Genomic DNA, 22237 nt, shown 5'->3' with positions numbered 1-22237 from the left:
TCCTCAATGCAGTGTGAGCGTCTACTGAGCAGAGACGTAGCAGGCCGACTCCTCTCACATGGCCAAGTGCAAGCCCAAGCCCAAGCACGCTGTTTAGGTTTGAAAACCCACGGACTCAGTCCAGAGCTGTCCTAACCGAAGTCGGGAGACGCAAGCCCCGCCTCTGCAACTGTAGCTCAGGCCCCGCCCCTCTGCGCCCATTGGCTCGTTTAATTCACGCCGAGCACCAATGGGCGGCCGCGCTGTCTAAGGCAGAGCCCGCGGGCCCAGAGGCAGAGAACAGAACAGCAGCGGCGTCCGCAGGAAGTCTACGCCGGAGACGCGTACCCCGCTGCCCCGAGCTGTGATGAGCACCCCAGCCATCCCCCAGGGCCTGCAGCTGAACCCGAGTCAGAGGGCCCAGTCCGCATTCAGAGGTGAGGCCCGCGGGGTGGCACGAGCCGGACCGTGGATCGTTTGCCTGAGGGGCCGGGGCGGCCGCGGGGCCGGGATGGCTCGGGCAAGGCCGTCAGGGCCGCGGGGCTGCAGACCGGCTTCCCTCGCCCCCAACCCCGGTTCGGTTGTGTGAGAAGCCCGCGCAGGGCGCTTGGCCTCTCGCGGCCGCGTTCTCGGCGTTTATGAACTGGACAATCGGAGTGGTGCCCGCTGTGTGGTGTTAGTGTATGGGTTGAGCGTCTTGCGTACGGTCGTGACCCGCTGGCGGGGGAGACGCGCCACAGGTGAGAGAATCCGTTTAGCCGGGGGGCAGGGTAGGTGCGAGTGTGCGGGGCTCCGGGCCCGCGGGGCGGGGCAGGGCGGGGCCGGGCCGGGCCGGGCCGCGTCCGCCCGGGGAGCTGCGCCTGCGCAGGGCCCTCCCGCCTCCCAAGTCTGGAGTTCATTTCTGCAGCGAAGATGTGCGCGTTTGATGCTTCAGATTGAAGGCATATTGCCTTCGAGTTAAGAGAGACCTAGAGTTGTCCACTCTCGCCTCCCGAGTCGGGAGTTCATTTCTGGAGCGAAGGGTGTGCGTATCTGATGCTTCGGATCGAATGCATGTTGCCTTCGAGTTCAGAGAAATCTCGAGTTGTCCGGGTTCTTCAGAAATAATAGCAATTTCTTGGCCTATGGATGGGAAAACAAATTCTCACCCACTTCTGGTAAATTAGAACTTGGAGTCAAGTGTCTCATCTCTACCATTTAGCTCTTGAAACTTGGCTTTCAGGAACTGTATGTCGACAGTGATGCTCTCCAGACTTGTCACTTTCGGACCCTAGGGAATGTTATTCTTGTACAGAGTGGTAATGGGGACCAGTTATAGGAACAGTCATTTAAAAATATGATTATTTCCCAAAGGCAGTATTGAAATTGGAAATTTTCGGTTATAGACAATGTGTGATTTCAAGTAGAATATTTTTCGAAGTTAAATCAGTATTTTATTTGGTGTTATTGTAGCTGATGTTGACCTGTAGCTCTTTTGTTATTTAGAGCAAAGAAGACAAAAACTCAAGGAGCATCTGTTAAAAAGAAAAACTTCCTTTGCCTGCAAACAGGAAAATCAGATGTTACTCAGGTGAGGTCAAATTTTTTTCAATTCACATCTGTCAAATTAGAGCTGTCTAGTAAAGATGTAATGTGAGCCACGTGTGTAATTTAAAATTTTATAGTAGCCACATTTTTAAAGAGGAAGTGAATATTAATAACATTTTATTTAATCCAGTATTTTAATTTGCATTTCTTTATAATAGGTACTGTATTTATTGATATAGTTTGTCTTGATGAATGCTTCATACCCTTCTCCAGGGTAGAAACTTCTGCTTATATTTAGGACATAGAGCTGGCAGGACTTGGTGATGGATTAGCTGTGGGATATAAAAGAAAAAAATAGAGTCAGAGATGATCCTGAATGTCCAGGTTAAAGAAGGCTAAAGAGATATGACCGCTAAGTTCAATACCTGACTCTTATACTGTGTTTGATAGTGAAAAGGAAATACTGTGAAGGACATTATTAGGTCAGTTTTCAACTGTGAACAATAAGGTGGTAAATCAAGGTAAACTTAAGAATTTGATAACTGTTCTGTGAGTATTAACTTGAAAGGTTCTGGTAAAAAGTTGTGTATATTCTACACATAGATATGTTCAGAAAGAGTGCAAATGATATTTCAAATGAGATAAAATGTTAACAGTAGGCAAATCTGGGTAAAGAATACATGCATGTTCTTTAAATTATTTATTATAATTTTGCAACTTTATATAAGTTTGGCATTGTTCCCAAATAAAAATTAAAAAAAAAATTTTGTACATTAATTAGTTTCTTTCAGTTCAGTTCAGTCACTCAGTTGTGTCCGACTCTGTGACCCCATGAATCACAGCACGGCAGGCCTCCCTGTCTATCACCAACTCCCGGAGTTCACTCAAACTCATGTCCATCGAGTCGGTGATGCCATGCAGCCATCTCATCCTCTGTCGTTCCCTTCTCCTCCTGCCCCCAATCCCTCCCAGCATCAGGGTCTTTTCCAATGAGTCAGCTCTTCACATGAGGTGGCCAAAGTATTGGAGTTTCAGCTTCAGCATCAGTCCTTCCAGTGATGGACTGGTTGGATCTCCTTGCAGTCCAAGGGACTCTCAAGAGTCTTCTCCAGCACCACAGTTCAAAAGCATGAATTCTTTGGCGCTCAGCTTTCTTCACAGTCCAACTCTCACATCCATACATGACCACTGGAAAAACCATAGCCTTGACTAGATGGACCTTTGTTGGCAAAGTAATGTCTCTGCTTTTCAATATGCTATCTAGGTTGGTCATAACTTTCCTTCCAAGGAGTAAGCGTCTTTTAATTTCATGGCTGCAATCACCATCTGCAGTGATTTTGGAGCCCAAAAAAATAGTCTGACACTGTTTCCACTGTTTCCTCATCTATTTCCTATGAATTGATGGGACCAGATGCCATGATCTTAGTTTTCTGAATGTTGAGCTTTAAGCCAACTTTTTCACTCTCCTCTTTCACTTTCATCAAGAGGCTTTTTAGTTCCTCTTCAGTTTCTGCCATAAGGGTGGTGTCATCTGCATATCTGAGGTGATTGATATTTCTCCTGGCAATCTTGATTCCAGCTTGTGCTTCCTCCAGCCCAGCGTTTCTCATGATGTACTCTGCATAAAAGTTAAATAAGCAGGATGACAGTATACAGCCTTGCCATACTCCTTTTCCTATTTGGAACCAGTCTGTTGTTCCATGTCCTGTTCTAACTGTTTCTTCCTGACCTGCATATAGTTTCTTTACTTTAGAATAAACATTTTCTTTCACAAATCCCAATTTTTTTGTTCAAGACAAAAAGATGATCCTAGACTTTTGATTTGAATAACTGGGTGGATGGTGATCCTGTATATTGAGATGGGAAGCGTGAGGGAAGATTGGGAGAATCCAGAGCTCTGTTTGACCATGATAAGTTTGAGGTAGCAAGGAGACATCTAAGTGGAGATGCCAAACAGTGATGTGTCTGAAGTTCAGGGGTGAGAGATAAAAACTTGGGAGTTGTCAATGTGTAGATGGTATTTATTTAAGACCTTGAGGTGGAATTAAATTAATAGAGGGAAAGCAGAGAAAGAACATTAATTCAAATGTGACTGTGACTCTCAAGTACTTATTTAAATAAGGAATCCAACTGGGTTATGGGGTTTAGAGTACTCTTATACATAATGGGAAGAAAAGAACATTCTAAATTCAACTATAGAGCTCTCAAACTCTGTTGACCATAAAATATACAGTTTGTTCACATTTTTATCTCTGAAGTTGAAATCTGACTTAGAATCAAAGGGATGTCCAACTGACCCTTTTTTTCCCCACTTTATTCACAGACTACGAAATCACTTGCTAAGAGAGTCTCACGGCCTGTACTAACTCTGTAAAAAGAAGTTTGGGTTTAATTCTTTTTTTTTTTTGCAATTGAATGATAATTGCTTTACAGAATTTTGTTGTTTTCTGTTAAACCTCAACATGAATCAGCCAGAGGTACACATATATCCCCTACCTTTTGAGACCTTCCTCCCATCTCCCTCTGCATCCCTCCCTTCTAGGTTGATACAGAGCCCCTGTTTGAGTTTCCTGAGCCATACAGCAAATTCCCATTGGCTGTCTTTTACATATGCATATGTAAGTTTCCATGTTATTCTTTCCATACATCTCACTCTGTACTCTCCTCTCCCCATGTCCGTAAGTCTATTCTTCATGTCTCCGTTAGTGAAGTCGGTTAGTTGTGTCCTACTCTTTGCGACCCCGTGGACTGTAGCCTACCAGGCTCCTCTGCCCATAGGATTTTCCAGGCAAGAATACTGGAGTGGGTTGCCATTGCTTTCTCCAGAGGATCTTCCCAACCCAGGAATTGAACCCGGGTCTCCCGCATTGCAGGCAGACGTTTTAGCCTCTGAGCCACTAGGGAATCCCCATCGCTGCCCTGTAAATAAATCCTTCAGTACCATTTTTCTAGGTTCTGTATATGTGCATTGGAATATATTTGTCTTTCTCTTTCTGACTCACTTCGTTCTGTATAATAGGTTCTAGGTTCATCCACCTCATCAGAACTGACTCAAATACGTTCCATTTTATGGCTGAGTAATATTACATTGTGTTTATGTACCACAACTTCTTTATCCATTCATCTGTCCATGGACGTCTAGGTTGCTTCCATGTTCTAGCTAATGTAAATAGTGCTGCAATGAACAATGGGATACATGTGTCTTTTTCAATTTTGGTTTCCTCAGGGTGTATGCCAGGAGTGGGATTGCTGGGTCATATGGTGGTTTTATTCCTAGTTTTTTAAGGAATCTCCATACTGTCTTCCATAGTGGCTGTATCAATTTACATTCACACCAGCAGTGCAAGAGCATTCCCTTTTCTCCACACCCTCTCCAGCATTTATTGTTTGTAGACTTTTTGATGATGGCAGTTCTGACTGGTATGAGGTGGTATCTCATTGTGGTTTTGATTTGCATTTCTCTAATAATGAGCGATGTTGAGCATCTTTTCATGTGTTTGTTAGCCATCTGTGGTCTTCTTTGGAGAAACGTCTATTTAGGTCTTTTTCCCTCTCTTTGATTGGGTTGTTTGTTTTTCTGGTATTGAGTTGTATGAGCTGCTTGTATATTTTGGAAATTAATCCTTTGTCATTTGTTTTATTTGCTTTTATTTTCTCCCATTCTGAAGGTTGTGTTTTCACCTTGCTTATAGTTTCCTTTGCTGTGCAAAAGCTTTTAAGTTTAATCAGGTCCCACTTCTTTACTTTTGTTTTTATTTCCTTTACCCTAGGAGGTGGGTTATAGAGGATCTTGCTTTGATTTATGTCATCAAGTATTCTATGTTTTCCTCTAAAAATTTTATAATTTCTGGTCTTACATTTAGGTCTTTAATCCATTTTGAGTTTATCTTTGTGTATGGTGTTAGGAGGTGTTCTAACTTCATTCTTTTACATGTAGCTGTCCAGTTTTCCCAGCACCATTTATTGAAGAGGCTGTCTTTCCCCACTGTGTATTCTTGCGTTCTTTGTCAAAAATAAGGTACCCATAGGTGCATGGGTTTATTTCTGGGCTTTCTATCTTGTTCCATTGGTCTATGTTTCTGTTTTCATGCCAGTCCCATACTGTCCTGTAGTATAATCTGAAGTCAGGAAGGTTGATTCCTCCAGCTCCATTCTTCTTTCTCAAGACTGCTTCAGCTATTCAGGGTCTTTTGTGTTTCCTTATGAATTGTGAAATTTTTTGCTCTAGTTCTGTGAAAAATGCCATTGGTAATTTGATAGGAATCACACTCAATCTGTAGACTGCATTTGGTAGTATAGTCATTTTCACAATATTGATTCTTCCTACCCAGGAACATAGAGTATCTCTCCGTCTGTTTATGTCATCTTTGATTTCTTTCATCAGTGTCTTATAATTTTCTATGTACAGTACTTTTGTCTCCTTAGGTAAGTTTATTTCTAGATATTCTTTTTTGTTGCAGTGGTGAATGGGATCGATTCCTTAATTTTTCTGATTTTTCATTGTTAGTATATAGAAATGCAAGTGACTTCTGTATATTGATTTTGTATCCTGTAACTTTGTAAATTCACTGATTAGCTCTAGTAATTTTCTGATACTATCTTTAGGGTTTTCTATGTACAGTATCGTGTCATCTGCAAATAGTGAGAGCTTTACTTCTTCTTTTCTGATCTGGATTCCTTTTATTTCTTTTTCTTCTCTGATTGCTGTAGCTAGGACTTCCAAACTATGTTGAATAATAGAGGTGAAAGTGGACACCCTTGTCTTGTTCCTGATCTTAGGGGAATTGCTTTCAGTTTTTCATCATTGAGAATAATGCTTGCTGTAGGCTTATCATGTATGGCCTTTACTATGTTGAGGTAGGTTCCTTCTATGCCCATTTTTTTGAAGAGTTTTAACCATAAATGGGTGCTGAATTTTTTCAAAGGCTTTTTCTGCATCTGTTGAGATTATCATATGGTTTTTATCTTTTAATTTGTTAATATGGTGTATCACATCGATTGATTTGCGTATATTGAAGAATCCTTGCATTCCTGGAATAAACCCAACTTGATCATGGTGTATGAGCTTTTTGATGTGTTGCTGAATTCTGTCTGCTAATGTTTTGTTGAGGATTTGTGCATCTATGTTCATCAGTGATATTGGCCTGTAGTTTTCTTTTTCTGTGTTGTCTTTGGTTTTGGTATCAGGGTGATGGTGGCCTCATAGAATTAAGTTTGGAAGTGTTTCTTCCTCTGTAATTTTTTGATAGAGTTTTTTGAAGGATAGGCATTAGCTCTTCTCAAAATGTTTGATAGAATTCTCCTGTGAAGCCATCTGGTCCTGGGCTTTTGTTTTTTGGAAGATTTTTTATCACAGCTTCAATTTCAGTGCTTGTAATTGGGTTGTTCATAATTTCTATTTCTTCCTGGTTCAGTCCTGGAAGATTGAACTTTTCTAAGAATCTGTCCATTTCTTCCAAGTTATCCATTTTATTTCCATATTGTTGTTCATAACAGCCTCTTATAATCCTTTGTATTTCTGCATTGTCTGTTGGAACCTCTCCTTTTTCATTTCTAATTGTGTTGATTTAATTCTTCTCTTTTTTTCGTGATGAGTCTGGCTAAACGTTTGTCAATTTTGTTTATCTTCTCAAAGAACCAGCTTTTAGTTTTATTAATCTTTGCTATTGTTTCTTTCTTTTTTTTTTTTTTTTCATTTATTTCTGCTCAGATTTTTATGTTTCTTTCCTTCTACTAATTTTTTGGGTTCTTTGTTCTTATTTTTCCAGTTGTTTTAGTTGTCAAATTAGGTTGTCTATTCAATGTTATTCTTGTTTCTTGAGGTAGGATTGTATTGCTATAAACTTCCCTCTTAGAACTACAGCAAAAGCTGCTCCCATAGGTTTTGACTTGTGTTTTCATTGTCATTTGTTTCTAGAAATTTTTTGATTTCCATTTTGATTTCTTCAGGAACCTGTTGGTTATTTAGAAACGTGTTGTTTAATCTCCATGTGTTTATGTTTCTTACAGTTTTTTTCTTGTAATTGATATCTAGTCTCATAGCATTGTGATCAGAGAAGATGCTTGCTACAACTTCGGTTTTCTTAAATTTATTGAAGTTTGATCTGTGACCCAAAATGTGGTCTATCCTGGAGAATGTTCCATGTGCACTTGAGAAGAAGGTGTATTCTTCTACATTTGGATGGAATGTCCTGAAGATACTAATGAGATCCAGCTCATCTAGTGTATCATTTAAGACTTCTGTTTTCTTATTAATTTTGTTTTGATGATCTGTGCATTGGTGTGAGTGGGGTGTTAAAGTCTCCTACTATTATTGTGTTACTGTCCATTTCTCTTTTTGTGTCTGTTAGTGTTTGTCTTATGTACTGAGGTGCTCCTATGTGGGGTGCATAGATATTTACAATTGTTATGTCTTCCTTTTGGATCCATCCCTTGATCATTATGCAGTGTCTTTCCTTATATTTTGTAATCTTTATTTTAAAGTCTGTTTTGTCTGATACGAGGATTGCTACTCCAGCTTTCTTTTGCTTCCCATTTGCATGGAATATATTTTCCCATCCTCTCACTTTCCATCTATATGTGTCTTTAGGTCTGAAGTGGGTTTCTTATAGACAGCATTTGTATGGGTCTTGTTTTTGTATCCATTCAGCCAGTCTGTGTCTTTTGGTTGGAGCATTGACTCCATCTACATTTAAAGTAATTATTAATACATATGTCCCTGTTGACATTTTCTTAATTGTTTGGGGTTGATTTTGTAAATCTTTTTCTTTTTCTTGTATTTCTTGACTATATAAGCCCCTTTAACATTTGGTGTAAAGCAGGTACTGAATTCTCTTAACTTTTGCTTGTCTGAGAAACTTTTTATTTCTCCATCAATTTTGAATGAGATCTTTGCTAGGTACAGTAATCTTGATTATAGATTTTTCTTTTTCCCTTTCAGTACTTTAAATATGTCCTGCCATTCCCTTCTGGCCTGCAGAGTTTCTGCTGAAAGATCAGCTGTTAAGCCTAAGGGGTTTCCCTTGTATGTTACTTGTTGCTTCTCCCTTGCTGCTTTTAATATTCTTTCTTTGTGTTTCGTCTCTGTCAGTTTAATTATTATGTGTCTTGGCATATTCCTCCTTGGGTTTATCCTATATGGGGCTCTTTATGCCTCTTGGACTTGATTGACTATTTCTTTTACCACGTTGGGGAAATTTTTATAATCTCTTCAAAATTTTTCTCATACTCTTTCTTTTTCTCTTCTTCTGGGACCCATATAATTTGAATGTTGGTGCGTTTGATATTGTTCCAGATGTCTCTGAGAATATCAGTTCTTTTCTGAAGTTATTTCCACCACTTTATCTTGCAGCTCACTGATTCATTATTCTGTTTCAGATATTCTACTATTGATTCCTTCTAGAATTTTTTTTTAAGAATATTTTTAAATTCATTAATTGTGTTATTTGTCTCTGTATGTTTATTCTTTAATTCTTCTAGGTCTTTGTTAATTGATTCTTGCATTTTCTCCATTTTGTTTTTAACTTATTGTGTTTGAAGTCTCCTTTTCCCAGGCTTTAAGGTTGAATTCTTCCTTTTGGTTTCTGCCCTTCTAAGGTTGGTCCAATGGTTTGTGTAAGCTTCTTACAGGGTGAGATTTGTGCTGAGTCTTTGTTTTTCCTCTGATGGGCAAGGCTGAGTGAGGTGGTAATCCTGCTGATGATTGGGTTTGTATTTTTGTTTTGTTTGTTGTTTAGATGAGGCCTCCTGCACAGTGTGCTACTGTTGGTTGGGAATTGTATTCAGGTGGTTTCCTTTGTGTGAGTTCTCACTGTTTGATACTCCCTGAGGTTACTCTGGTAGTGTAGGGTCAGTGCTCCCACTCCTAAGCTTAGCTCAAGGCTTGATCTCCGGTCAGGATCGAAGATTCTACAAGTGGTTTGTTATGGCATTAAGTGAGATGAAAACAAATATCCAAAAACGGGGGACCAAAGATGAACTCCAGACAAACGGCAGTTACAAAATCAGTCAAATAATAATTAGAATAATGGAATATACATATACTGTAATATAATAAATGGAATATACCCATGAGCAAAATCAAAATAGTCCAACAAAAGTAAAGTACAATAGATTGACCCAGAGAACAAAGGAAATAAAAAATTATATTTACCAGTTAAGAATAAAACTAACTAAAGCACAAACTGGAAAACAAAACTAAAGCAAGGTGTCAAGTGGGTAATAAAGCAATGAAAACAAAACTAACAAATATGTTGAGAGGAAAGAAAAGAAAGAATAGATATGCAAAGTTAAATAGAGGTATATTAGGAAAGGTTAATTGCAAGAGGAAAGAACAGTAGGAAAGGCAAACAAAGGAATAAATGTAGAAAAAAATAATGTTAAAAAAATTTAAGTTAAAATTATAAAAAAGAGAAAAGAAAAGAAAGAAGAAAGAAAAAAAGCATAACTCAACAGAATTGCAAAAGCCCAATGCAAAGGCAGAGGTTTGTAACAATAATAAAAATAAAAGTGTGACTGAATATACACATATATACCCATAAGCAAAATGAAAACAGTCCAACAAAAATAAAATACAACAGATTGACCCAGCAGACAAAGGAAACCACAAATTATCTCTACCAGAACAAAACTATCTAAAGAACAAACTGGAAAACAAAACAAGCTCAAAAGCTCAATTAGATTTCATAGTGCCAATAAAATCGACAACTACAAAAGAGGGGAGAGAAAAGAAAAAAAATACCAAAGACTCTACAGAACAAGTCAAAACATAAGAATAATAAATGTTTTTCTTGAGGCGCTGCTGTCAGAGTCCTTTCCCTCCCTGGGAGTGACAGTCCACCTCACCTGCCTAGGATGCCCTCCAGCACTGTGCTGATCTCTGGACCTACTGTGAGCTCAGATGCTAATCTGGTCCGACTCAGTGTTCCTGCCTCCAATGTCCACAGCTATCAGAACTAGTACGTTTTCTTTTGTGGGAGCTCTCAATGACGTTTTATATATTCCATAGATAGAGTCTACATAGTTGATCCTGTGGATTTAATCTGCAGCTGTACAGCTGGTGGGAAGGTTTTGGGTCTTCTTCCTTCGCCACACTGCCCCTGGGTTTCCATTGTGGTTTTATTTCCACCTCTGCATGTGGGTCGTCCACTGGGGTTTACTCCTGAGGCTGCCCTGGAAGACTTGGGTTTGCCCCTGTGAGGGCCACGTGTGGAGGTGGTGCATGGGTCACAGGGGTCCTGGCAGCACCAGGTACTCGGGAGTTGGCGGCTAGGGCAGCAGGGAATATCGTGCTCTAGAAGGGTATGGCAGCCCGCCCTGGCCAATACACTCCAGTATTCTTGCATGGAGAACCCCTCCATGACAGAGAAGCCTGGCAGGCCACAGTCTACAGAGTTGCAGAGTTGGACACTACCAAAGCAACCCTGTGCAGAAAGACACAAGGCTTTTTGTGCCTGTGGCAGCTCTGCCCCTGTGAGAGTTGAGCGTGAAGGTGGCACAGCTGCTTGACTTGGGGGACCCTCGTGGCACCAGTGTGCAGGGACACGGACTGCCTCTGTCACAGGAGTTATGGCCCTATCAGGGTCTTTTTTCAAGCCTCTTGTAGCTGGCGATCAGAAGGCTTCTTTGGCCAGTCTGTCTCCATACCTCCGTTCCTTCAGGCACTTAGAGGGCTCCCTTGCCTGGGGCCCTTCTCTGTTGTTCGGGGCATCAGGCACATAGAGGGGCCCCCCCCTGGCTGGGGCCCTACTCTATAGACTGGTGCATCAGGCACTTAAAGGGGCACCCTGGGTGGGATCCTGCTCTCTAGTTCAGTGCATCAAGCATTTGACGGGCCAGCCTCTCTATTGTTCAGCGGACAGTGCTGGCACGTGGTGGGAGAGAGGCTATGGTGATGGCTCCACCTCCTTCACATGACTCAGCAGTATCGCCCTGCTTCCATGGCTGCCTGGCTTTCCTCCACAGGCATTTCCCACCACAATCTCCTCCCTCACATCCCCTCAACCCATCTCTCTGCAGTCAACAGCAGCCCTTGCCCTGGGATTGCTCCAGCTCCCAGCCACTGTGCCTTCCAGGGGATCTACGGCCCTGTCTGGGGGATGTATGGCTGCAGCAAGGACTGTCTGAGTCTCGTTCCATTTAGGCTGCGAGAGATCAGCTGTTTCACTCTCAGCCTTAAATGTTTCTCCTCTGACTCAGACAGTTGCCCCAGTGTGGGGATCAGACCCCTGCTGTAGTTCCCCTACCCACCTAGGGCAGGCCCTGTCCTAACTAACACTCCTGTTTTTCCTTCTAGTTCCTTCATTCTACTGAGTTTTGCTTGGGTCTGTATATTCTTTATGCAGGTCAGGGACTCCTGTCCGCTCTCAGCTGGTGTTCTGCATGCACTTCTGTGTCTGAAGGTGTGTTCCTGATGTATCCGTGGAGAGAGAGAGACTCCACGTCCACCTACTCATCTGCCATCTTATTCCTAGGTTTAATTCTTGAAGAACCCTTTGCTTGGGATGTATAGTCTAAATGCAGTGCCATCTAGAAACTAAAATGCACATTAATTAATAAATTGTGTGTTTGAAAATTTTTGGATTTCTTTTGGGAGAGCTGTTTTAAAAGAATTTTTTTCAAGGTAAGTCTGGTATCAGGTACTTAAAACTAACCAAAGAAAGTGTTGCTTAACAAAGATTTTTGAAGACTTGTTTGAACAACTAGAGAATGGTTTAGAATGAGATTATGGGGGGAGGGTTTAAGATCTTGTAAGAAAATATCTTTACTTTTTTCCTAGCCATGTTGTTTACGCTTTAAATCACCCTACAATAAAGAAAAGTTTTGCTTAGAACAAGTCAATCTCAGCTCAGTTCTTGCCTCAATTTAGAACTACCAAGTCAGAGAATAGTTACATGATCCTATACCTCCCCCCAAAAAGGAAGCATTATCTAAAAGCATGTGGATTTTCTTTTTTTTTTAAAGTGATGGAGATCAGAGAGTCAGGACATCTGAAGGCCAGATCCAAGAAGGGAAAAAAGTTCTGAAAATAAAGACAAAAATGGTAAGATACGGAGTAGCTCTCCATCCCTTTTCCCTCATCCCTAAAGAAGGTTTTTCCCCTACACTCTTTCTAAAAGAAAGAAATTCTAAAATACTGATTTGTCTTAAATAACTCTTTTAGGCTGATAAAGAGAATGTCGGTAGACCTATCGGGATCAAAAATAATTTAACAGTGGGAAAAAACTGTATTCCTTTAAAACCTTCTAATGAATTAACCAATTCAACCATAGCCACGGATCCACCTAATTCTGAGGATAATAATCAAACTCTGCCATTGTTACCAGTTAAAGATGACCCCCAAGGTCAACATAGAACATTAAGCCAAACATTTCACCTTAAAAACAACAGTAAAAAAAACCCAGTGATTACAGAAAAACCAAAGCACGATGCTAACGTGCCCAAGAAACCTGTGCTTGGAGCATATCGTGGCCAAATTGTTCAGTCTAAGATTAATTCCTTTAGAAAACCATTGCAAGTCAAATATGAGAGTTCTGCAACAACCAAGAAACTCCCAGCGACTATCTCTAAAGCCACAAAGCCTCAGCCTGGAGACGTCAGCAGCGTAACAGTGAAAAGTGATAGAGCCTCACATATGACATCTGCCACTAAATTTGCAAGCACTACATCTCAGATCCGACACCTTGTGCGACCTCCTATTAGAAGTCAGCACAGTAAAGCCCAGGACGCCATGAAACCGGGCAACAGCAGGATGTCAGCCAATGTCACAGTTCGGAAAGGGCCTCGAGAGAAAGAGTTAAATACAGTTTTGTCTGGCATCAAGACCAGTTCTTCACAGGACATGAAAGGAGATAAGACACTATCAAAAAGCATGGCAGCTGGAATGGCAGCCAGGCCTGCTTCATCTTCTAATACTAAACTGATAGAAAAGTCAAAGAGCGCTGAGCAGCGCAGACACACTATGGTGAAAGCTGCTGTTGACAGTAGATGGACTCAGCCCAAAGAAACTGCGGAGGAGAGAAAGTAAGTAGATGTGATTTTATTAGCGCAATTTTCAGTAGAGTACCATTTGTAAATTCGGCTTATCATTTCCTTGATATTAGAGTATTCCAAGTTTTTTGTACATGGATTCTCTTCATATGCAGATCAGTCTAAGCCTATTTATGTTGTGGAACAGTATATCCTAAGTTACTATGCTTGAGTATGTTTAATGGGGCTTCCCTGGTGGCTCAGTGGTAAAGAATCCACCTGCGATGCAGAAGACACAGGTTTGATCCCTGGGTCGGGAAGAAACCCTGCAGAAGGAAATGGCAACCCACTCCAGTATTCTTGCCAGGATAATCCCATGGACAGAGGAGCCTGGTGGGCTGCAGTCCACGGGGTCGCAAAGAGTCGGATATGACTTAGCGACTAAAACCAAACCAAAACATGTTTAATTAGGTTGTTTTATGTAATCAAAGTTAAAATGGTTAATGAAATTGGGAAATGATTTATAACCTCTCCATTTAAAAATGCATTCTTGGGGTCTTTGTGCATATAGTTAACATTGGTATGTTCCCTGTTTATCTTCAAACATGTGAACTATATATGTGCACTAGTGTAGGATTAAAGACTGGAAGTGTTGTTCAGCTTTTGGTGTGTTTGACAGAATTCTGTCATCAGTGTCACAGTAGTGTTTATATGCTGCTTCTGACTGTAGAGCTCGTTTGAGTGAGTGGAAAGCTGGCAAAGGAAGAATTCTGAAGCGTCCTCCGAGCTCAGCAGTTACCCGGCCTGAGCCCGAAACACAAAATGAACAACCTGTTGGATCCTTCTGGACTACCATGGCAGAAGAAGATGAGCAACGACTGTTTACCGAAAAAGTGAACAAGACATTTTCCGAATGCCTGAACCTGATTAATGAGGTAGAGTCTTTATCTTATATTTGTTTATAGCTTATAACTTAATAGCTTACAAATTAAGTTTATAGCTTACAAATTACCTTCATCAGTGTTATCTCATTAAATTATATCATCAGTCTTTTTTGACCAATTAATGTGTCAGCAGTGTTACGGAGACTTAATTGTGAAATTGTGTGTCTTTAGCCTTTAATAGGCTACATTCTAATTGAGTTCCTATAAATGTATCAAAGGGATACTTAGATTTTTTTTTCCATTAAGTTTATAAATATTGTATTTCTCTAAGATATTAATATAGAGTGGGCTGGGGGTGGGTATTTGCTCTGATACTTCAGTTTTTTACATTCAGTCAACATATTTACAAATTATTTTTTCTACTCATTCTATACTTTACCAAAGATTAGCAACACAAATTATTATCACAGATTAAATTTAACTAAAATATTTGCAAACCAAATCGCATTAATCTAAACCAACATGGTCTTGAACTGTAGAATTTAATGATTTGGACCTGAATCCTATGAGTATGATAATTTCAGAGTGTGTGTGTGTGTGTGTGTATTTTTTTCTCCTGACTTCTCCTTAATCTTGCTTTGGTCACTCACTAGTGTCTAAACATAGCAAAACTAATGAATATACAGAGTGTGATTTCAAACCTTTCTCTAGTCTTTATGAATACCTTTAAACTTTTTGTAGTTCTGAAAGCCAGTGAAAATTATGGTCAGGGAAACTGATTCTATTCCCATCTACTCTACTGAGGTTTTTTATTGATACTGTGGAATTTTCTGCCCAACTACTTACCTATATATACCTGTTAATTACATAAGCCATTACAGATTCATTTTTAAAATATTACTATCAAAACCTGACAAAGATAATTAGGGAAAAAAACAAACTAGTGAGCTGTTTCCACAAGCATTTGGTAGGTTAAAAAATTATAAAGTAATAACAAATAGGGACTCCCTTGGGGATCCAGTGGCTAGGACCCTGCACTCCCAATGGCAGGGAACCTGCATTCCATCTCTGGTCGGGCAACTGGATCCCACTTGCTGCAACGAGAAGATCCTGCAAGCCACAGCAGAGACCAGGCACAGGCGGAAGGAAGTGTATATGGACACACACCAACAAATCGATTCCGTAACACACAAGAGGGCAAACATGAAGACTGAGCAGCGTGTTAGCTGTTTTTGTTACTAATTTTTTTCTCAACTAATGTTTCTTTTTTCTGACTCTTGACTGATCTACTTCTTGCTAACCATTCAGAATAAGTTTGGAGTAAGGAAAACAATGGTGACTATATTATGAATAATTTTCTACCAGCCTTTTTTTCTCTTTACCACTGATCCTGATTGTAGTAGGCTTACTTAATTGTTCATAATTTGTAGACTAAACAGCCTCATTCACTTTATTTCTTGCTGTTTTAGGGGTGCCCAAAAGAAGAAGTATTAGTTACACTAAATGACCTGATTAGAAATATTCCGGATGCCAAAAAGCTTGTTAAATATTGGATATGCCTTGCACATATTGAATCACTCACAAGTCCTATTGAAAATATTATCGCAATCTATGAGAAGGCCATTCTGGCAGGAGCTCAGGTGAGATGATAACTTACAGGTCATTATTATTTCAGTGTAAATAATTCAGAATTATTTTGGAACACATCACCATATAACTTGATACAATTTTGCTTATTTATGTGGCAGTAATGAATGTTTAAAGACCACAGAATTACATATTATAGAGGCTGTTTCTTACCCTTCTAAAACTTGCTCATGTACTAGGGATAGTCAGACCTTAGAAAATGGATATAAGCTGAAATATGCATTCCCTAAAATGTGATGTGAGAAATAGTTTACCACAACATGTCATTTTGGACATCTTCTAGTGGAGAAATCTACTGAAAGACTGAATTTTCAGTTTTAAAAAGTATTTATTTAATAGAAAGCAAATGGAATTAAATTAACTTTTAAAATGTTAGCAAGCTCTCTGACCAGAGAACTCTCACTTTACAAGTCTGTGGACTCCCATTTTTATGCCATATGTTTGGTCTAATCACATATAGAAAATGGCAATAAACTAGTTTCCATATCTGTTACCTCTTCCCATTGTGCTACTACAAAAAAGCCCTGGGGTATAGAATAAGTCATATCTGAGCTTTTATTTGGTTGGTTTTTTGTTTTTATGGGCAGATATTCCTAAATGTATTTCCTTCTGGCCAAGTTTCTCGGAAGTGCATTCTTGGAAATTGTTTACAAAGAGAGTTTTTAAAAACTTTTCTTTTTCAGCCTTTCCTTAAGAAAGGTCTATATCCTTTAGTATCAGCAAAGCCAACAAATACTATTTGATCTTTCACCTGAATTAAAATATTATATATTCAGCAGGTATTCTCTCTAAATGTGTAAGACACTTTGCTGAAGGATAACTGTATTCCACCGAACTTTACCTGGAAGAGAATGTTAGGTCCCTACTACTTGAGCCAGAAGGGACGTTACTTAATGGTGCTTATGACAGTATAGCTAGGATGCAAAACTAGAGCCAGGCATTCATAGAGAAAGCAGTAAAGAAATGTGAGACCAGAGCAGAAGTTGGGGAACAGGGATCAAAACTGGGCAAGAAAACTGAACACCTGATGGGTGAGTCCTTCAGGACTAAGTTCAAGAATTAACAATGTGACCCTGAGGTTCCCTTTTGTATCATACTTTGAATATACTCCATTAGTAGGCACTGTGGTTCAAGGGAATATAGTAAGTACTTACACTATATGACATTTAATGCGTAGTTGCTGAACTGCTGAATTTTTGAATAAATGAAATGTTAGACTAATCTACTTTGAACTCTTCAAAGATGCATTTAATAGCATGTGAAACAAAAATATAACCATGGGCTGGAATGTAGGAGAAAAGGAATAAAGTAATACAAATTTAGAGTAAAAAATATAATCAGCTCTTTGATAGATATTAATAGTCTTAATTTGCTACTTGTTCATTCATTTTGTTCCTGTCAAGCAAGCAGTAATAGTTACCATAGGCTTAAGAAAAATTAACAGGGAAATTTTTTAAACTGATGAAATTCTATCCCTTAACCCTGGTGGCTCAGAGGGTAAAGCATCTGCCTGCAATATGGGAGAGCTGGGTTCAATCCCTGGGTCCGGAAGATCCCCTGGAGAAGGAAATGGCAACTCGCTCCAGTATTCTTGCCTAGAGAATCCCATGGACAGAGAAGCGTGGTGGGCTACAGTCCATGGGGTCACAAACAGTCGGACACGACTGAGTGACTTCACTTTCACTTTTCACTTTCATGCCTTGGAGAAGGAAATGGCAACCCACTCCAGTGTTCTTGCCTGGAGAATCCCAGGGACGAGGACCCCAGTGGGCTGCCGTCTGTGGGGTCGCACAGAGTCGGACATGGCTGAAGTGACTTAGCGGCAGCAGCAAGAATTCTGAGAAAAATGGTCTAAGAACCATTGCTTTCTCTTAAAATACGTAACTTAATCACTGGTTTTAATATTTTCAACTTGGATAACCTAGTTAATGTCTGAGAATATGAAATTTATATGGGTCTGCTTTCTTCATTAAAATAAAATTAAGCCCATCGAAGAGATGCGACATACAATTGTTGACATTCTGACAAAGAAGAGTCAAGAAAAACTTAAATTTGGTAAGTTAGTTTCTTTTCTTTCCTTCAGGTAAATTGTGATTTAATTTTAAATTTCTTTGCTGAATTATTTTTATCTTTTTAAACTTTTTAATATTTAAGTTGGTTCTTTCCTCATACTTCTGTTGATTTACCTCTGAAATTCATTGACTACATAGTATAAGTAATTCTTAACTAGGAGATCTGGTTCAAAATTGTTGTCATGTATCTGTGAAAGTTACCTTACCTCTCTAAGCCTTTTCCTGTCTTGATTAGGAAGGTCTCCTGGAGTAGGGCATGGCAACCCACTCCAGTATTCTTGCCTGGAGAATCCCATGGACAGGAGCCTGGCAGGTTACGGTCCATGGGTTGCAAAGAGTCGGACATGACTAATACTTTCACTTTTTTGACTAGATGATCTCTATAAAGATTTTTTAGTTCAACAGAGAATATTTCTATTTATGATTGCTGTCAATAAGTACCAGTGGCACATACAGGAGATGTATATGATCTGATCTTAAAGGCTGTATTTAATGAAGGAGCTTAAGAGGGAATGGGCTTCCCTGGTGGCTCAGATGGTTAAGAATCTGCTTGCCGTGCAGAGACCTGGGTTTGATCCCTGGGTCAGGAAGATCCCCTGGAGAAGGAATGGCAACCCACTCCAGTATTCTTGTCTGGAGAATCCCATGGACAGAGGAGTCTGACAGGCTACAGTCCGTGGGGTGCAAAGAATCAGACACGACTGAGCAACTAATAACACACGTTAAGAAGGAGTGATCAGGGTGACAGAAGGAAAAACCAGGAAAGACTAGTGTATCACAAACCAAGGGCAGAGAAAGGTCTAAGAATAGCCTAACCCACTGAAATGGGTGAAGGGAGGTCAACAGATACAAAAGTCCAGGGGATGCAAAATACAGTGTGGTATCTGAAGTAATAACACTGTATTGCATATTTGAAAGTTGTTGAGAGAGTAAACCTTAGAAGTCCTCATCACAAGAAAAAGATTTGTAACTCTGTATGGGGACAGATGTTATCATTTCACAATGTATTGTGGTCGTCATTTCATGATATATACAAATATCAAATCATTATGTTGTACACTTGAAACAAATATTATATGTCAATTATACTGCAGTTTTTTAAAATTTATATATTCTAAGCACGCTGGCCCTTTAATTTTGTCTTAGTAGACCATTTTTAAGCTTCATACCAAGATTGTCTTCCTTCTGTCTTGTACTCATTTTTCAAGACTCCATGTAAATGTCATTTGTGAAGCCTTCCTTTGCCATCTCCCTGTCCCTCAAGCAAATTCAGTTATTTCTTTGTATGGGTTCTTGTGACCTTTGTTTTTTTAACCTCATGTATCGCATTTTCCACATAATTATTTTAAAGCATGTCTCTTCCACAGAATGTGAACTTCTTAAAGGGTGTGGGTGATTTCCTTTTGGTATTCATTTCTGTAATCCCTGACACATAGGAAATATTAGATATTTGTTAAATAATTGTTACCAGTATCTGCTTAGAAAAAGCAAATGGTTACAAGATGGCAGTGTGGTTCTTTGATTTTGCAAATTCGGCTAACTGTAAATAAACTTGTCTTCTGAATTTGTTCTTTATATTCAAACAAAAATTTCGTCTATAAATCTCTCTGTAGGAGAAAATATTGAGGAGACTTGTGCAGCCAAAGAAGAAATCCAAGAAGCCCACACTGATACAGGTGTTGATCTAGAACCAGAAAAACTGGAAATGGAAAATAAGCATCCTAGAAATGTGGTGTTTCAAGACTGTGAGAAAGAGGAAGATGACAAAGTAAAAGACCCAACCAGTGATGTTAAAACCCCAAGTACAAACACTAGGGCAGGTTGCTTAATTAAATATAACGTGTCTACTACGCCATACTTGCAAAGGTAAACTTTTAAAATGTAATGTGCTCTTGTTTTTATGCTTAGGGATCGTGCATGTGGTATTTTGAAATCTTTAAGCTCCCAATTAGAACTCTTTGTTAATAGAAAGGTTTCAAACAAAATGTGAATGGAACATTTCACCTGTACTTACTTTGCTTTTTCCTAAATATTACCATTTTAAAAAAGAAAAACTTTAATTTCTGGGTATTACTAATAACAGTGGGTTTTGGAATTGAGCAGTTAGCCAATTCTATAGGTATTCAAGTATCTCGTGTGTCCAAGTTGTAACAAACAACAAATGGAAAAATGAAAAAGTTCCTGATTTCAGGGAGCTGGCAGGCCCTCTCTGTAGGACAAGTCACATGGATAAATATTTAGTATAAAAATATGAAGTGAAAATGGAAATAATTTTGTGGGTCATTCTTTTTTAGTGTAAAAAAGAAGATGCAGTTTGATGAAACAAATTCAGCATATAAAGAGCTAAAGTTTCTAACACCAGTTAGACGTTCTCGACGTCTTCAAGAGAAGACTTCTAAATTGCCAGATATGTTAAAAGACCATTATCCTTGCGTGTCTTCGTTGGAACAGTTAACAGAGTTGGGACGTGAAACTGATGCTTTCGTGTGCCGCCCCAACACAGCCCTGTGCAGAATGTTCTCTGAACATGACCCAACAGAAGAGGAGTGAAGTTCTAATAAGGAATGGAGTTATATTATATTCCAAGAGTGGTTGGCTGGTTGGTTGGTTGTGGTTTTGTATGTCCTTTAGGTCAGGAGTTGCCAAGTACCTAAGTATTCACGGCAAAAAGTTAATCCTGCCTTGCTGATCTCAACAGACCGAGTTTTTCTCTGAGATAGTGATTTCTTAAGGCCGAGTTAGCTCACCCTGTCGCCCAGTTCTGTGGTCTCCTGTGTCCCCGCCTGCTCACTGCCGCTCTCCATCAGCGCCGGTGGCTGCATCTGTGGTCTCTTGACTGCTTTCTTTTTATTATAGCCAAGGTCATAAGAAGGATAGTTAACTACTCCATTTCTAAGGGAAAATGATTTGTGGTAAGGAAGAAAATGTGCCAAAGCTGATGGGTCTTTGGAACTTTAAATCTGAGTTCCTTTCTTAAGTTCCTTTTCTAACTTGACTATCTAAAATGCTAAAAAAATTTTAACCCCATCGCTTCGTTTGATAACAGTTTATATAGACTATTAAAATGGAATTAGAGAAGGAATATATACTATTTCATAAATGTCATTCTAGTTTAAGTAGTATTTCTAAAATAACTAATAACTTCAAACTGATTTCTTCCTTGTAATGTCAATATAAAAACTTCGCTGTTAAATCACATCTCCTAAAGCATGATAATCATACACAGTAGTAGGACTCCTCTCACACATAAATACCACCAAGTAAAGCTGTTTTGAAAGTCTCCAAATACCTAAGTGGCATATATCCTTCATCAGCTCTACAGTTTCAATAAGGATTTGGTCATTGTAAAAGATTAGATAATTTTAAAACTGCATAATATGAATATAGTTAAAAATCACTACTTATTTATGTTCATGAATTCCATTTATATAATAGTGCCAATCTTAGTTCTATTTACTGTCTCATGTTCTAGAGAGTAGGAGTTTTATTCCTTTTAAACTATGTATCTACTATATATACAATAAAGTAAAATATCTCCATGACGATATTGGAATGATATTTCCTTCAACATATATAAAATGCAATTTAAGCACACTGAGTAAGTTTGAACCCTTGCCTTTTGAAATACATTACAGTCAGACTGGACTTTAGGTTTTTCAACACTTATAAAAAAAAGTGTGTGTTTAATGGTGTGTTTCCTTTTGAAAAATTAATCTATTTATCAAAACTTTTACCTTATTCTTTTTTCATATTTTATATAAATGGTGCAAAACATGCCATTTTGAAAGAAATTTCCGAAATGTAGCTGGCCTATACTGTCACCTTTACACAATCCATACCATATGCGTTAGGCCATGTAACATAGCTTATAATATCTCAGTGAAAGAGAGCTAAACTGTTCTCTGTTTGAATAGGTTTTGTAGAGTGGGTTTTTTTCCTTCAACTGAGGGGAAATCTATCTAAATAGTCATAGTTCTAACACTTAAGAGATATAACTTCTTTTCATATGCTTAAGAAGTTGGGACTTAGCATCTGCAATGTGGGAGACCTTGGGTCGGGAAGATCCCCTGGAGAAGGAAATGGCAACCCACTCCAGTATTCTTGCCTGGAGAATCCCATGGACGGAGGAGCCTGGTGGGCTACAGTCCACGGGGTGGCATA

At 39.3% G+C, this 22237-nt stretch overlaps 1 protein-coding gene across 2 annotated transcripts; it reads left to right on the top strand.

Annotated features, from left to right (window-relative positions):
- The first annotated feature begins 303 nt into the window (after window positions 1-303).
- Window positions 304-21499, top strand: CKAP2 (cytoskeleton associated protein 2). 2 transcript variants are annotated; one of them, XM_068984513.1, is made up of 9 exons: window positions 304-416; window positions 1465-1549; window positions 12469-12547; window positions 12668-13527; window positions 14204-14408; window positions 15827-15997; window positions 17990-18059; window positions 19690-19942; window positions 20371-21499. In XM_068984513.1, the coding sequence occupies exons 1-9, from the start codon at window positions 347-349 to the stop codon at window positions 20624-20626; spliced, it is 2049 nt and encodes a 682-aa protein (XP_068840614.1). In that variant the 5' UTR covers window positions 304-346; the 3' UTR covers window positions 20627-21499. The 2 variants fall into 2 exon arrangements, with proteins under 2 accessions (XP_068840614.1, XP_068840615.1); XM_068984514.1 differs by lacking the exons at window positions 304-416; window positions 1465-1549 and adding an exon at window positions 6233-6248 and having other exon boundaries at window positions 12477-12547.
- Window positions 21500-22237: the final 738 nt, after the last annotated feature.

Source organism: Capricornis sumatraensis, chromosome 12 (assembly GCF_032405125.1).
Source record: "Capricornis sumatraensis isolate serow.1 chromosome 12, serow.2, whole genome shotgun sequence".
Taxonomy (NCBI): domain Eukaryota; kingdom Metazoa; phylum Chordata; class Mammalia; order Artiodactyla; family Bovidae; genus Capricornis; species Capricornis sumatraensis.
Note: the sequence above shows the minus strand (reverse complement) of the source record. Positions and strands in the feature narration are given on the sequence as shown.

Coding starts and splice junctions, on each gene's coding strand:
- CKAP2 (XM_068984513.1), top strand. CDS start 347: ATGAGCACCCCAGCCATCCCCCAGGGCCTGCAGCTGAACCCGAGTCAG. Junction 12,548..12,667: donor TGAAAATAAAGACAAAAATG/GTAAGATACGGA, acceptor TAACTCTTTTAG/GCTGATAAAGAGAATGTCGG. Junction 14,409..15,826: donor GCCTGAACCTGATTAATGAG/GTAGAGTCTTTA, acceptor TTGCTGTTTTAG/GGGTGCCCAAAAGAAGAAGT.